This window comes from Manis javanica, chromosome 7 (genome assembly GCF_040802235.1).
Source record: "Manis javanica isolate MJ-LG chromosome 7, MJ_LKY, whole genome shotgun sequence".
In the NCBI taxonomy this organism is placed as follows: domain Eukaryota; kingdom Metazoa; phylum Chordata; class Mammalia; order Pholidota; family Manidae; genus Manis; species Manis javanica.
Window position 1 is genome coordinate 39,260,530 of NC_133162.1, and position 16,843 is coordinate 39,277,372.

Here is a 16,843-nt window from a genome sequence, read left to right on the forward strand (position 1 = left end):
CAGGTGCTTTACTCCTGTTTTGTGTGCAGGAAACCTGAGGCATTTTGCTTATCCACTATATCCAGACATTACTAGGAAAACCTCAGTCACTTGGATTTACTCCCTTTTGGTTGCAGATAGGTTCTGTACTACCATGACTATATGATGCCATCATTTTCTATATTTCGATGGAATAGGATGGATGCAAAACTTATTAACTGTCTGGTCCATAATTAGAAGTGTTCAAATTATTTAAATACCCATTACTTTGTTCATTCTTGTTCTGCTAGAATATGAGAGACTGAGGGAAAATTAGGGCATCTTGAGGGTCACCCGTCTTTAAGCAGATGGAGAACTAGGAGTTATTCTTCCATAAGCAGTGGAACTTACCCTCAGCAAATGGGGTCAGGCTCCATGATGCCACTACCACTCAGAGTCTCAGGAAGGACTCCTGGGGATTAGTAATGTCCCACAATACAGTCATTACAGAGCAGGATTAGCACAGGTGGGACAGGTCAGCTATTTCTGAAATTTCCCAGATCACCAACAAACATGTGCATTTCTCCTAGGGCAGTTTTACCTCCTCCATAAATCTGTCAACTCCCATTGTTTTTGCATAAGCTTCATGCCAGGCTCTCTGGATAGCGGATATTACATCTTAGGCTTCTTTTTCCACTCTAAGATTGTTGCAATTCATCTGGGGTAAAGTGGTATGGCAGAAAGAATACTGGGTCTCTGTCCCACCTTCACCACTTAGTTACATGATCTTGGGCAGGTTTCTGAGCCTCTGCTTCTCTGTCTGCAAAACAGGGATTATAACAAAGTATCTATTTTTTCCAAGCTGTGAGGACCAAATGTAATAGTATGTATAAACTCTATACTATTGCTGGGTATGGTGATATTTAATTGAGTAAGAATCAACATTATGAGACAGGTTAGAATTCCTTGCTCCTAATGCTGTAGAAATTCAGAGATGGGAGATAACAGTGAAGGCCCAAGAAATTTGCTGAGCCGCATATTTCTGTTGGCCTTGAAATCTGCCAAAGGTTTGAACACAAAGAGGAAGGAGCATTTGAAGAGGCCACAGCAAAAGCATAGATTTAGAATTAGGAATACATGTGGCACATTCACGAAAGAATGAAGGCACAAGCTCACAGAAGCAAAGAGCTTAGCCTGGAGCACAGTAGAAAACATAATGGGAGAGGTGGTGAGGCTGGCGTTTCAGGTTCTTCACAGCCAGGCCTAGAGTTGATGTAAGAGGCAGAAGGGAGCTGTGATGGCGGATGAATGACATCTTTGAATTAAATTAATCTGGCCACATTGCAGAGGTGAGACTGGGAGAAAAGTCTGGAATCATGAAGCTTATTGTATTGATTCATGACTGCAGTGCTGTGGGCCTGAACTCTGGGGGTCCGTAATCCTGGTGGGAATTGAGAAGGCTCCATCCAATTTAAAAAAAGGATGAGCCACAAGAATGAGGAGAATTTAAATGTTGGAAATTATTTCACAAAATGCTGTTTTGTTCCTCAGCTCATCTCTTCCCTTCTCAGGCAGCTATTTATTAAGTCTTGGATGTTTGCTGTTCTTGTTCCTCCTTAACACTTTTTATCATTAAATAAATGATGGTCTCCATAACCTCTCCCCCTCTATATTTTACCAATTTTCCTTTCAATCTTAAACTAAAAATGTGCTCCTCATGCCCTCTCTGTTAATAGGAATGTTATTAGTGAAGCATACATAGTCATACTTCCTGTATGGTCTTACATTTTTCCCCTGTGTTCACATCTGAAACTGAAAATATCTGTTCAACCCCCAGATCTCAGGTCTGAATGGGAATCTTATCAAGCAGCAACACCTGTAATTAGTGTGTGGTTGCAAGAAAGTTCTTCTGGAGCAGTGGTTCTCAAAAAACTGGGTCTGCCGAGGAGCATCTGGGAAATTGTTAGCAATGGAAATTCTCAGGGCCCCATCCTAGACCTACTAAACCAGAAACTCTGGTTGGTGGGACCCACCAATGTACTAAGAAGCCCTCCAGATGCATGCTAAGTTTTGAAAACCATTGTCCTGGAGAAATAGCTTCACTGGGTTGGACACACAGACTCAGGGAATAGGAAACAGATTTCAGAAAGCACCAGGCTGAGAAGAGAGTGCAATTACTTCCCTCTTGGAGATGATGCAGACATCCAAAGGAACAACTGCTGGAAATGAGAATTTGTCCTTAGTCCCCTGCCCTTTGAACAAAGGCCTGGGCAGCTATTGCATGCCTCATGCTTTGAAAAATAAGTTCTTAAGTCCGTCTTTAGGAAGGATGGTCAGATCTTCTCATCAAGGGCCTTCATTGGGTATCGTATTGTTAAACAGATGAAGGAAGAGAGATATTTCCCACTTTGGGCGAGTCTCATTTTCCTCTATAGTGACCTCTACATACTGAGGATATGCTTATTTGATGGTCAAGAGGAAACAAGAGTTTGTATTTCAATCTCTGACCTGCACTGAACTTTTATCCCACAAGAAGCAGCTCTTTATTGAGGTTCCTTTGAGGGTGCCCCAGTCTCAAGAGTCCTGGCCAAAACACTAAAGTTGCCTAGGGTTTTAGTATCACACTTCAACCATGGACTGTGGGAGACAAGGAATGAATAGGTCATTAGCTTACCAAGTATTTTGTATCTTCTAATTAGGAAGTCATTAGTTAAACAAGAACAATTAGGTAAAGCCAGTTTTCTACTACCAGGATCAGAACCAGTGTCCTTAGTTTACTTTTAAAACTCCACTTCTTTTTTACTATTAGCAATGTATGTCCATACAAAGCCCACTCTTATGGGGGCCTCATCAGAATGGCAATCCCCGTTTAGGTGTGTGATCCAGAATCAATTTCCTTTGTGGTTAAAAGAAGTGATTTCTCTTCCAGCTCTTGAAGCTTCCATGCATCTAGACAAGGCATGCTCCTATTTGATACAAAAAGGAAGAGAACTTTATATTTCATTCTCCATCCTACAGTGAGCATTGATCATTAACATAAAGTCTCTTTGGGAGGAAGATAAATTCTGACTGCCATGGCCAACCTTTTGCTGTTGGATTATGTATTTTCTTATTATAAGATCAGTGAACTTCTCTGCAGGGTGTTTCCATTTGAGGAATGAAATGATGGGACTTTAAAATATCCACCCTGTGGTCTCTGCTGTGTGAGTCCATGGACTAATGGCTCTTGGAGGATTTACCTTGGAGGTGATCCAGATAAACAGTTCTGTTGCCACTTAAGAATACCAGGCAGGACTTTTCTCCTCAGACTCTCACAGCAATCAGGAGTAAGCTGGAAAGGACTGATCGCTCTGGTCCTACTGGGCTTCCAGGGGCTGGTGTCCTTCTGTCCCAGTTCCCTGCTTCTGTTCCTCTCCTTCTTCTCAGCAGAGTGCGTTCATGTTATTGGTGACCTGCAGCCACAGGAAAAACTGCCAGCACCAGGAGCACGATTTACTTCCCTTTATAATTTCAGCTCAAATCTAGAACTCAAGGAATGATATGAAGCAATGATTAAATCATTTCTAATTTTTTTGAAAGAAGGACTAGAGAAAAAACCTGTTGTGGTTTGTGTGTTGTTCTCTGTGAATCAGAGGTGCTGTTGAGGTGTATTTTTCAATTGTGTCCTTGAGCATCAGGCCCGCTCACTGTTGCCCTTGGGTATGGGAATATAGTGTGGAGCAGCAGAAATGACAAGAAACAATGGAGAGAAGTTGCTACAACCTGCTTCCTTATACTCTTCGGAACATCTGCTTCCATTTATATTGAACCGAAATATCCTCAGTGGTCCTGGCCTAACATCTCTTCCCTTGCTATTCCATTCTCTTCCACAACCTAGCAAATACTTTTCCTGCTAGATGTACTTCAAGGTTATTACTAATTTAACCACATAGGCTATGGAATAAATAGGAGTTAGGTACTCACAGGACCCCCAACTGTGCTACCAATAACTCTACCAGTAACTATCATGAGCCCAACAGTAAGGTTCTTGCTTAGCCTTAGTGAAGTGAGAGTGGATTTACCATGATAGACTTGGGAAACAAGACTTTCTCTTTGTCCCCTTGACTGTGTGCACATCAAGCTCGATGAATACAAGTTTATAATGCACAGCTAAGTGGCTGCTGGCACCAGTGAAGACATGAGCGCAATATTTACCAACAGAGCTCCCCATCCTCACTCCTTTGCACACACTCTCTTTCTCTCTCTCTCTCTCTCTCTCTCACACACACACACACACACCCCGCTTAATCTTAAGTAGTACCTCACACCAGTGGCTTACATACTACAGAGATGCATTGTCTCTTCATCCCTTGGAATCTGCAGTGGATTTCTGGTCAACCTAGTTCATGTAATTCTTGTCACTGCACCTAGAATAGCTAAAAACTCTGACACCTGTGGGTCATGTTGGAATGAAACAAAACACTGTCGTAGTTTAGGAATTACAGAAGTGTGATGTACTAACTTACTAAATCTGAGCCTAGAGTTTCCTTTTTTCATTTAAATTAAGACCTGTATAAGAGAGCAGGCAAAGAGCAGTGGCAGACTGGGTTGCTTAGCTTCTTTTGCTCTGTCGCTTTTCAGCATCAGACTAAGCAAGTTTCATGCCATCTGTCCTCCCACTTCCCTACCGTAGGGAATAAATAGGAGCTAGGTACTCACAGGACCCCCAAATATGCTACCAATAACTCCACCAGTAGCTATCATGAGCAGTTGTCTTTTCCTTTATAAAAGAACGGTCTTTCAGTGTTTGTTTTTTGTTCAGTCCGCTTAGTTTGTAAATGCAAATGTACATGACTCTTAATGCTTGTCTGGAGGTTTCTCCACGTATTTGTAGCTTGGGAGATGACAAAGGGCATGTTTGACTTGTAATAGAGATGGAGAATGCATAAACCTGATGCATGTAATGTGACCCGAGAGTCCCACAGACGGGCCCACCATGCCTCTGAGTGGGCCCTGCAATCCCATACTGCGCAGATTCCTGCCTGTTGAACACCCAAGCATTGTCCTCACAGAAGTACCACTATACTAACTGGTATTGCACACAACAAATTTCCAAAGTGGTGATACTCGGGGAACCCTCCATCCTGCACTTCTCAATTCTCAAGTTGGCCCTGCACTGGCCTGGGGGTCCACATTGCTTCCCATCTGGGGAAAGTATTTTGCTTCTCCCCATTTCCCTCCCCTTTCCCTCACCTCACCTTCTTTCTGTTCTTGGCCTGGGTGTTACCATTTGCTTACTGATAACAGTAAACTATGAATTTTCATTCACTGTTTTGAGATGCTTGTGAGGCCTTCCTGCTTCCCACCCAGCACAAAACTTGGGACATTTTACACTCTGATCCTCTGATCAGTTTGACATGGGAAAGCATGGGGAAGCCATGTACCAGTTTGTATAGTGGTTCCCTTCGGAACTGCCTACTCTTAGAGTAGAGTGTGGTGGGGTTTTGCATTGGCTGCTTGACACACACAAAGCCAATTACCCTGCATGCCAGAAAAAGAGAAATTAACCCTTAGAGTACTGCTTCAACATTTGGGCTTAAAGGTCTTGAATTTTACTGGTGGGACAATGCTGCTTTCCCCATGTCAGCGTGCTACACATACAGCCCACATACCTAGTCTAGCCAGAACGTCAACCAGGATCCTCGCCTCCACAGCTTGCCTGAGATGTTCCTGGATCCGTTGTTATTAACTAACTGATGGTTTTAAAAAGGTCCGAAACACATCCACTGTGTTTAATTGGAAATGGGCTCCATGTTGGACGAGGGTGTGAGGGACTGTTTTTATATTTGGTACGTGTCCTCAGAAGGAAAAAAGTCAGCTCTTTAAGGGTTAATATGAAACTAAGGAATTTGGTGGTCTCCCCTGCTTGTCCTTTCTTCAAGGTGTCTGCATGATTCACTTTAGATTCTTGGCTCAGCAGTTGAATGATGATAAAAATAGTATAAATATATATGTGTGTGTGTATAAAATTATAAAAACAAATTTGAAAAACCCGAAAGACTGAATAGTTGAATGGAAAGACACCCTTGGCAATGCTTGCTTGATTATCACAGGGGGTAGAAAGACCAAAGGTTTTATTTTGGGATGTTCATTTTGTCGTCTGCCTTGAGCACCACCACCACACGGCACTGTGGGAGACCTGACGATGCTTGCCATTTACCTCTTGCTTTTCTTCTCCCTGTCTAATAGCCCAATAGAATCCTGCCAGAATTTCTACAAAGATTTCACATTACAGATCGACATGGCTTTCAACGTGTTCTTCCTTCTCTACTTTGGCTTGCGGGTAAGTTTGAGCATCACCGCTCAGTGTCACAGTGGGACACACAAGCCGTGCACCCAGGGACCGTCCCCCAGCAGTGTCTCTCACAAGCAAGATGAAGCCCCATGTTTCCAGGGGACACAACAGACTCACATTCTGATTTTTAGTCTGTGAGAGAAACCTTTCCTTAACTCAGCATTTTTCTGAAGTCCATGTGAATTTTGTTCCAAGGGGCAGAAATAGAGAATGAAATATCTATTAATATCTCTATTCGTTGGCTGTTTCTTATCTCCCTATTCGAACCTGAATGCATTGTTAACTTAAATAGGAAAAAAAACCTACCTTCTACTCTAAGAGTTATGTTTATTAGTGCTCACTTAGCTGTGAGAAAACAACTGTGAAGGTTGAATTGAGGGGGAAGATTGGCAGTATTTGGGGCTTGGGGGATTTATACTAGACCCTGCTTATGTGTGTGTGTGTGTGTGTGTGTGTGTGAATGAATGCATATATATGCTTTAGTTGCAGTTATATTTACATTAGAGGGTCTAATAGGGGTGAGATTACTCAAACTTCTCTATGATGCTATTGAAAACTACAGAAAAATATACTGTCTGGTCTTTCTCTAAAGCTAACCGCATATAGCCACTCTCTGGAAAAGGCTGTGTATCTGAATTCTAAGACTAAAGTGGCATGTGATTGGTGTAGATATGAGAAGAACATAATAGGTCCCTCCAGGCCCCCATGAAAAACAAAAACATACCCTTGGCAAAGGAGACTAGTTAGAATGCCATCATTAAGCTCCTCATTTTTTCTTTCTCTTTTCTCTTTTCTTTTCCCCAGTTTATTGCAGCCAACGACAAGCTGTGGTTCTGGCTAGAAGTGAACTCTGTAGTAGATTTCTTCACAGTCCCCCCAGTGTTCGTGTCTGTGTACTTGAACAGAAGTTGGCTTGGTAAGTCAACCTCTCTTCCTTTCTTCTTACAGGTTCCTGAGCCATGGCTGAAATATAGAATCTAGGGTGCATCCGAGGGTTGGGCTGTCCTCACAGAAAGAAAGTTTTGTGCGTTAATGTGAACAACTCTTGGGGTCCTACAAGCTGATGGTGACAGTTCTCTTTGGAGCACTAGCCCAGAGGGGTTTGCACATCAGTGCTGCAGATAATGCCGTTTTTATCCTTGTGGAAGCCTAGTGTTCCTCACTGTCGTAGCCAGTGCCTCTGCAGCGCCTCTGTGTTCATGGTGCTATCACTTTTCATTCAACTTGGAGTTAGAACTGGACAATGAAGCCCATGGGGACAAGGCTAACTTTCCAAGTAGCTGGTTCAAGTATCCCAGGAGGCCTGCCTGCCGAAGTTAGCTTCTATCTGTTCTTAATTTTATGAGGAGTGAGTCCTGCATGGTTTATTCATAGTTATGACTTTCTTTGTAAGGCAGGATAAAATAAAGCATCTTGGGTCACCCATCACCTCCAGGGAGATCAAGCCTGTATTAAAATTCTGTGTTCACATCTCACTTCCTGTCTCTGCTTGGCAGGTCACTTCCTGTATCAGAACTGAGACAATTTGGTGGGAAAAGTAGCGAGCGCAGAGGGTGGTCATGGCAGCTAAAGACTTGGAGAGATAGCTTTGAGGTTCTCTTTTCTGAATGCTTTTCTCAGAATGTTCCTGCTGCCGTGGCCTATAGGGGTAGAAGGGAGGCAGAAGTGGGACTCAAAAGACTATTTGTGGGTTTTTTCTGTCTTTATTTTTAGAAATTTTTTATCTGAACCTAATTTTTTCAAAGTAATATATGTATGTATTGTAGTCTGTATCAACATTCAAAGATGTGTAAAGAAGTTATTAATCATCTCTTCACCCTGTATCCATCACTGCCTTCTTCCTGGGATGCTCAGTGTTAACAGGCTTCGACATCTTCCCTTCAAGTTATTCCACCACAAACAAATGTGACTGTGTACATATAATAGTGCTATAGAGGAGGGGGTCCCTGTGCGAAATAATTGTATCCATCAGAGAGCACTGTAATTTGGTTTTCTTAATAACTAGTAAATGGTGGACATCCCTTTATCTCTATAGCTATTCATTTTATGACAGTTAAACAAAGTTTCATAAGTTGTATCACAGTTCATGCAGCTTTAACCCTAGTGATGGACCACCTGGTTTTCTTTTTCTACTATAAAAAAATGGTTTAATAAATACCTTCATACAATTCTATTTTTAGAGATAGTTTCAGGTTCTTGGAAGAGGACTTGATGGATTAAAGAATATGTATATTTTAGTTGATACAGATATTGATGGATAACTTTTCAAAAATATTGTGTCAAGGTATGCTGCACTTGCAATATGTTTTGATTTCCTTGCTAGCACCATGAATTTATTATATACCTAGTGTCTAATATTTTTAAAATAAGCATATTTTATATATAATGTATATAATAATCATATACGCACATCCATATGTATGTGCCTCTATGTGTATGTGTATATCCTGTAAGGATTCTATTTTCTACTAGTTTTCTCATTAGAATTATATTCACTTGCTCAATGGAAATGTTTTCTTTCTTGATCTGAGATGTGCTTGCTTAGATTGGGTTTTCTAGCCAGCATGATGAGACCATTAGAGTCACACACAAATCTGGGAAGCATCCTCAGTGTGACCTAAATGTGCTTAGGACCAAGGCTTCTGGCTGCCTCAGCTTAGCTGTTAAATGGTTTTGTGACCAAGGGAGCTCACTTTTCTTCACTCAGCCTGTTGTCTTTTGAATGTTAAATAAAGGTTGGGCTCCATGACTTCTAAGCTTATTTCAGCTCCAAAAGTCTCCAAGACCCTTGCATTATTACTGGGAAATTTGGGAAAATTTCGGATCTAGATTGTTGGGGAGGACTGGGAAGTTAGTGAAAATAAATCACCAGTATTCCTGAGTCAAAACTACACATGGGCTGCCAGCCAGGGCTATTTCTCAAGCATTCTGTTGTGAATAACCACTCCCCCAACCCTGTGCCACACACACACCCCGAAAAGCCACCGAACAAATAGACAAGGAATGAAGGAAGAGCGAGGGAGGGAGGGAGAGAGAGGGAAGAGGAGAGAGAGGAGGGAAGAAAGAGGAAAGAAAGGAGGAAAGTAATCTGCCTTCTGTTTCTGGCTGTTCTCTAATTACTCTGTGCCCTTGAACAACCGCTCTGCTTTTCTGGACCCTAAGTTTTCCCATCTGAAAATGGGAGGTTTGGACTAAATTACCATCCTCATGCTCCCTATGAGGTCTCCTGCTTCATGGATCGAGTTGTTGTCAGGGTCCGTCTGTCTTGGTCCATTGTGGTCGTAGCTGATTGGGGAGACCCCTTCATGACTGGGGTGCAGACATCCCTCCTCTACAGCCAGAAGGACTCACCCCAGGCAAGGGTGTGGAGCCATCTCCTTGTTGAAGTGAAATGTTCCCCTTAGTGTCAGGAGAACTTGGACGTGTTAAAAATCCATGCCTTTTCATGCATGATTTAATCCTGGTTTTCAGATGTTCTGATCTAGTGAAAATGTATCAGAGCAAAAAGAAAAAGGGGAAGAAAAAGGAAAGGTAAGAGTAATGAGACACACTTTCTCATCAGCTGTGATTTTTTTTCTGTACCTTGCTTATTTATTTTTATTTATTTATTTTCATTTTGGTATCATTAATGTACGATTACATGAGCAACATTATGGTTACTAGACTCCCCCCCATTAGCTGTGATTTTTTTTTTTTAAAAAAAGGTCTAAAATTTACTTCAGTTTGTTCATTAATTGAACAATACTTACTAAGCACCTACTATATGCTAGGCACTTTTTAAGATGATCAGGAAAAACAGTGAATAAAACAGAAAATGTCTTACCCCCTGAAATTGCAGTGGGGGAGAAACAGAAAAAAAAAAAAACCTAATAAAAAGAGTAAATTATATAGTGTGCTAAGAAAGCATCAGTGCTGTTGAAATTGAAAATGTAGACCAACAATATTATTATTTCAGGCAATGAAAGAATAACAACAAATAGCCTCTCTCTCTTGTAACAGAAAGCACCTTTAATGAAATGCTTTTGGTTCTTGGTAACTAAGCCCTGTGGGTGAGATCCAAAACTAGTCTGCCTATTATGGAAGAGAATCCAGTAAAATAATATTTCAAGAAGGTCCCTGTGTCTGATTTAATACATGGATTATTACATTGTGCAACAATTACTGTGCCATTGAGCTTCCAAAGATAAAATGCACATTCCCATGAGGTATGGACTTACAGAGTAGAAGGAACAGTCCCATGAAATGGGGCATTTCAGGAAGTGCTATGCTCCTTTTGGAAAATGCAAAGGTGCTGCCCCTCCTGGCTGGCGTTTGGGTAAGTGCAGGAAACTGAGGTCCATCCCAGTTCTCCTGCCCACAGGAGGCAGAGGGCTGTGCTGAGCCGGCACCACAGGGGATAAAAACCCAAATGAACACCCTGCCCCCTACCCTTACCTCTCCCAGGGCATAATCCACCCTACGTTTGGTTTCTGATTGTTAATGCATGGTTGCATGGTTGCATAGTGTAGTATTTATTTCCTGGATTTCATTGTTATCTTTGTGCTTTTGACGATGTACTAACAGTCGCAGCTTATATTTATTCCAGTTCTACTATGTGCCAGGCACCTTGATAAGCTCCTTACATGAACTCACTTAGTACTCAAACCTCTGAGCTAGGAGAACTATTTTTTCCCATTTTGCAGATAAGGAAACTAAGGCTCAGAAGGGGTGACTATGTCCAGGGTCACATAGCCTGGGAGTGGTGGAAGAGGTGACTTGTCCCAGGTTTGTTCTGACTTTGCGTCCATACTCATGCTCTGTTCTGCCTCCGTCCCTACCTTTAGATTTGGGGTTTTGAGGCCTGGGTGGGATGACTTAGCTGGTTTTGCCGCTTGGTGTTGGCGCCCTTCCATCTCTTCTTACTCACAGAGGGCTTCACTTCAGGCTGGCAGGGAGGGAGGGGAAGAGGTCTTATTTAAGAACACACATCCTCTGTTCTCATCTTCTCCTTCCCACTCCTCCTTGCCCGCCTCCAGTTTCTAGAGTTGCCAGGGCCAGGGAAGCACGTAGAGCCAGCGTGGTGGCTCTGAGGCCAGGATACCTTAGCAGCATGGAGATCAGACCTGCTGTGCCTCGGAGAGAGCCTGGGGGCTTCTGCACACCCTCAGGCAGGAGCAAAGCCGGCCAGAGCCAAGCTCTGGGCTCCACCAGCTCAGCTTGCTTCTTGGTTCAGCCGCTTGCTCATCCACCTCCTGGAGCAAGGTCGCTTTACCTGCCTCCTCAGTTTTCTCACCTGCCTAATGGGGATAAGAATAGCACTCACCACCTGGGGTTGTGGTGGGGATTCAGCGAGGTAATGTGAGCTAAGTACCTTGTACCAGGACAAGCTTAATGATCAACCCCAGCCTCCTTCTCTAACCTACCCATCATATCCTAAAGTGCCAGGGAAGAAAACAAACCAGAATGGAACCAAAAATAAGGCAGCAGGACATGAGGACATCCACGTCGGCAGGCAGCTAGTCGCTGCTTATTTTAATTCATTTTCCCACACACCAGCTTATTCATTTTTGTTTTTCTCAAAAATTCCTTGTCCTACCTCACAAAAATAAATGTACCTTGAAATGAGAGATGATTCTTATTTTGAGTCTTTATAACATGCTCTGGGGAGAGCTCTTTTATCTGTTTGTCTCATTCTCTTGGGAACTTTCTCTCTCCCCTCAGCCCCCATGCCCTCATAGGTCAATGGGCCATACCTCCTTTGTGTTTATTTATTGTTTTGTTGAGAGTCATCTTGTGTAGTTAAAAGTAGAGAGTAGAGAAAAATAATAATGTACTCTCTTAGTCATCCAACCAGTTTTTGTTGAGCACTTACTGTGTGCTCAGCCCTGGGGTGAGAGGAACATGCTTGATCTCCCTCTTTTCTAGCCTTACTATGATTGCCAACAGCATGCCCTCTTCGCTAATGAAGTCAGGGGATGGTAAGGAGTCACAGTCGTTGAACTGTGCTTGAAAAACTAGCTGAGATGGCAACTACACCTATCAGGGTGCGCATTTAGTAAGGTATATAGTTGTCAAATCACTATGCTATACACCTGAAACCAGTATCATATCACCTATTAACTATATTTCATTTAAAAAAAATAACTTGAAACTTGGTTTTCTAACCTGTGTTAGACCTGGCCTTGGACCTTAGACTTTAGACCGATCAGCAGACTGCTAGAAAATAGAAAAATGAGTTCGTGTCCAGCCACAAGACAATTAAAATGATTTAGCATATGTTTATAAATATATGCCTTAGGCAGTCCCTTTTTGTGTCAAAAGGTGATAAAAACAGGATTGTAAAAAAAAAGTACAGGTCCTTAAAAACAACAACAAGAGGACAAAACATAGTCTAGTCCTGTTTGAGCCCAAGGTTTCAATTTAGTTTTGGAACCAAAATAAACACACACGCAGCAACAGAAGGCAACACTACCCGCTGTGTAATTACGTCCGAAATTGCCAGGTATGGACTGTAAGGGCCATGGGAGCTCATGGGAGAAAGAGCTCTTGTGGGCGGAGGAGTGCCAGGGGTTTCTGAGAGGCTGGGGCTCAGCTGAGGCTCGTGGCGACCTGGAGACAGGCAGAAAGGAGGCGGCGAACGTTCCTGAGGGGAGGGAGCCTAGCCTGCCGTGTGTGTGGAGGGCAGCCACTGCCCATGAATGATGATACCCTAGATAAGAAAGTGTCCTTTCTGTGTGCAGGCACCAGCCTCACAGCCCTGCCAGAGGGATGTACTGGTTTCCTCTTGCTGCAGTAACAAACTGCCTCAAGTCGAGTGCCTGAAAACAACACAAATTTATTTTCTTACAGTTCTGTGGGCTAGGAGCTGACACAGGTCTCTCTGGGCTAAGATACAAGTATCTTCAGGATGCTGTGCCTTTCTGGAAGCTGTAGGGATTCCATTTCCTTGCTTTTCCAGCTTCCAAGGCCTCCCACATTCCTCTGCTCACAGCCCCCTCTTCTGTCTTCAAAGCCAATGATAATGGGTTGCATTCTTCTCATGCTGCATCTCACTGACCTTGCTCTCTGTCATCACCTCTGTCTCTTTTCTGCCCCCCTCTTCTCCTTTTAAGGACTGTGATTACATCAGGGACCCACCTGGACAATCCAGGCTGATCTCCCCATCTTAAAGTTAGCTGTTTAGCAACCTTAATTTGTCTACTACTTTAATTGCCTGTTGCCCTGTGAATATACCATATTGACAGGATTTCCATGCACATTTTTGGGGACCACTCTTCTGCCTACCAAAAGCAGTATTAATATTATTGTTCCCATTTTGCCAAAAAGGAAACTGAGGCTCGGAGGGGTTAAGTGATTTGCCCAAAGTCAGAGGGCCAGGAAGAGTTAGAGTTGGGACCCATGCTCCTGTTCTAACGGTGGTTCTGCACAGCCTTTTGGAGTCCAGAAGCTCTAGGAGGCATTCAGGGCCCTCCATACCCTTGGGTCATTGGACTTTTCCAGCCTGTATGGGAGGTGTCTTGTCAGTGGGTCTCAGCCCCGGGCAAGCTCACTATGGATTCAATGCGACCAAAGAAATGACAGTAGAACATTCTTGGGGTGAAAGGGTTATACCCAACTTTATTTCCACAGTGGCAGGTCAGTCACTAAAATCTTGTTCACTCAGAGCGAGTCTGTATGCAGCAAGCTAGTCTCTGCCCCTGGGCCCTTCTGCCCACACAGCCGTCCTCTGGGCCCCTCTGCCTGCACAGCCATCCTCTGGCTCTGTCCTCTGCGCTGCCACCACTCCAGCCTCTGCTCTGCTCTCTTGCAGCCTTGCAGCCGTGCCACCGTGTCGCCCAGAGTACTGGGCAGAGCTCTTTATATAGAGTCAGTAGCAACGTATTGCCTACATGCGTGTAGTGCGTGAGCCAACCAGGGCCAGGTGAGAATCCTGGCCACAGGAACCTCCATTCTATCTGCAGGAGGAAATCCTGTTTGGACCCGAGACCCCCTGTCTCCTCACTTCCACGTAGTGGTATTTTTTCTTTCTTTTTCTTGGTAACAGGTGTATTACTAGACAGACATACCTGTTGTCCATGGCTCTTAAGTCAAGTCATCCTGAAGTCTGTGTGTCCCTTCCTGTGTGGCTGCAGCAACTGAGGGGAACATGTTAGGTCTGCGTTATCTCCTTCTCCAAAGCCCTCTTTCTTGGAACTCGTTGCTTTCTGGCTTTTTTTGGCGTGTACTCGAAGAGCAGAGAAACTGGAATTTTAGAGTGCCAATGAGGTGAGTGTGGTGATGGTATGTCCCTGTTTTCCCAAGGAGAGCAATATTTGGGGCCAGAACACCCTGTTTGCCTTTTAGTGGTCATTCTTTAGAGATCAGCTGTAGCCTCTGGAGTCTCTCTGTTGTTGACCCACTTCACAGGGCGTCTGGCTTCAAGGCTACTCCCTAAGCAGATGAGGTGAAGTTAATATCTGGATCTTAGGCTGACCATCCTCTGCATTTGGTAAGAGTAATCAAGAGTGAAAGCCTTTGGCTGGTTTCCATTTCCTGACATTAGTGATTTTCAGTGTATTGAGATTTAAACACAAAAAAACAATATAAAAACAGAGTGTGTTTTGGCCAGAGAGTGGAGGGAGCCCCTCTTGGGCTTCCCCAGGAACACAGCCCTGACTCCCAGCCTCCCCTTCTCCATAGATTTCCTGCCCCAGGTCCACCAGGCTGCTAGTTGCATCTGGCCCCCTGTGTCTTCCCTTGCACTGAGTCGGGGTGAATTTCTGCCCTGCCTCTCTGGTTGGCATTCCTCTCCCCCTTGATACACAGCCCCAACTCCATCTCCTGTGTGACATTTTCCCATTTCTCCAGTTGGATTGAATTCCTCCCTGATCTTTGTTTCCTTTGCTCTTTGACTAGTGCTGTAAGAGCAAAATAACCAGTCTGTTCTATGCTATCAGTTAGAATCCAAGTTCCATGACAGCAGTGTGGCAGGGACCTTCACTGTCTTGCTTTTTCGCTGTGTCCCCAGTTCCTGCAACAGTGCCTTGCTCATATGGTTCGTACTTACTGAGTGAATGAATGAGTGTTCACACAATAAGGATAATAATGAATATTTATGGTTGCTTATTAAGAGCAGACACTGGAGTCAGCATCCCAGGCATTATCTCAGTTAATATTCACAGATGCCTGATGAGTAGATACCTTTAGCCTGATTTTGCAATTTACGGAGCTGTGGTTTAGGGGTTAGGTTACCTTCCCAGGTAGTGAATGGTGGACCCAGGACTCAGCCCAGGTCAGCCTGATTCTGGAGCCTATGGTTTTAAAAGTACAAGGCTGGTGCTTCTCAAAGTGTGGTTCCCAGACCAGAAGCACATGTGTCACCTGAAGACTTGTTAGGAATGCAGATTATTTCAACCCAGCATAGACCCAAGGAATCAGAAACTCCCTGAGTTTGGTGCAGCAATCTGCTATACGAGCCCTCCTGGGGATCCTGATGTTCACCCAATTTCAAGAGCCACTGTCCTAGATAATACTGGGTTGGTTCTCAAATTTGGATGTCCATTAGAATCCCCCAGGGAACTTTTAAAACTCATGATGTCCAAGCCAAACCTACAAACAATTAAATCAGAGTCTCTGGGTTGGGAGGTGGTAACCTGGGCTCAGCATTGTTTAATGTGCCCCAACTGCATCTAAAAGTGCAGACAGGATGAGAATCACTTGTCTATAGCTTCCAACTATGAATGTTGAATTAATTTCTCCATAAATGAGTGCCTCCCAAGCTTTCAAGTGCATACGAAGCACCAGGAGATCTTGTCAGAATGCAGTTTATGATTCAGGAGGTCTGGGTGGACCCAGAGATTCTGCAGTTAGACCAGTTTCCAGGCGATGCTTGTACTTCTGGTCTAGGGACCACACTTCAAGTAGCAGGAGTTTCTAGTCTGGACTGTGCTGTTCAATGTGGTAGCCACTAGTCACATTTGGCTATTTAAATGTAGACTAATCAAAATAAAATAAAAGCTCCATTTCTCAGTCATATTAGTACATTTTAAGTACTCAATAGCACATGTGGCTAGTGGCTGTGATCTTGGACAGCATAGGTACAGAACATTTCCATCATCACAGAAAGTTCTGTTGGACCACACTGCTCCAGAGTGTGTCTGCTGACAGAACACACTATGAATTTTTATTTTTTGCACATCTTGTAAACAGTGGAATTTTAACAAATGTTTACTGAAGAGATTTTTTGTGCAAGGACCAATGGTAAAAAGTCTATGAGAAGAAGAAAATTTCTTACCTGAACAGATGTAGAGAGATCATTAGCACACCATCAAAATGAAACTTCCTACCACCGTACCCAAATTACATTATTTAAAGGCTCTGCAGGCAAAAAAAAAAAAAAAAAAAAAAAAGACAACACAAAGAGACCCTGGGCCTGGCTTTAGCCCCTATTTCCCTATTTCCTCTGGTCTCTTAACTGCTGCTGCCATGGCATTTTGGGCTCTGAAAGCAAAGGTTTCTGGCTCCCCCTACAGGACTGTCCTGGAATTTGCTGGGTTAGTGAGAGATTTAAGTACAACTGGCGGGAAAAAAGGG

General features: G+C 43.5%; 1 protein-coding gene across 35 annotated transcripts in view; it reads left to right on the plus strand.

Annotated features, from left to right (window-relative positions):
• The window catches only part of KCNMA1 (potassium calcium-activated channel subfamily M alpha 1), a 696,669-nt gene that overhangs the window by 408,164 nt on the left and 271,662 nt on the right, over positions 1-16,843 (plus strand). For all 35 annotated transcript variants that reach the window (XR_012133155.1, XM_073240780.1, XM_073240755.1 and 32 more), the window contains exons 4-5: positions 6,187-6,280; positions 7,097-7,208. Coding sequence is in view for 34 of the 35 variants with exons in the window: in XM_073240780.1 (XP_073096881.1) it covers positions 6,187-6,280; positions 7,097-7,208 (206 nt within the window). In the remaining variant the exon portion in view is untranslated. The remainder of the gene's footprint in view (positions 1-6,186; positions 6,281-7,096; positions 7,209-16,843) is intronic.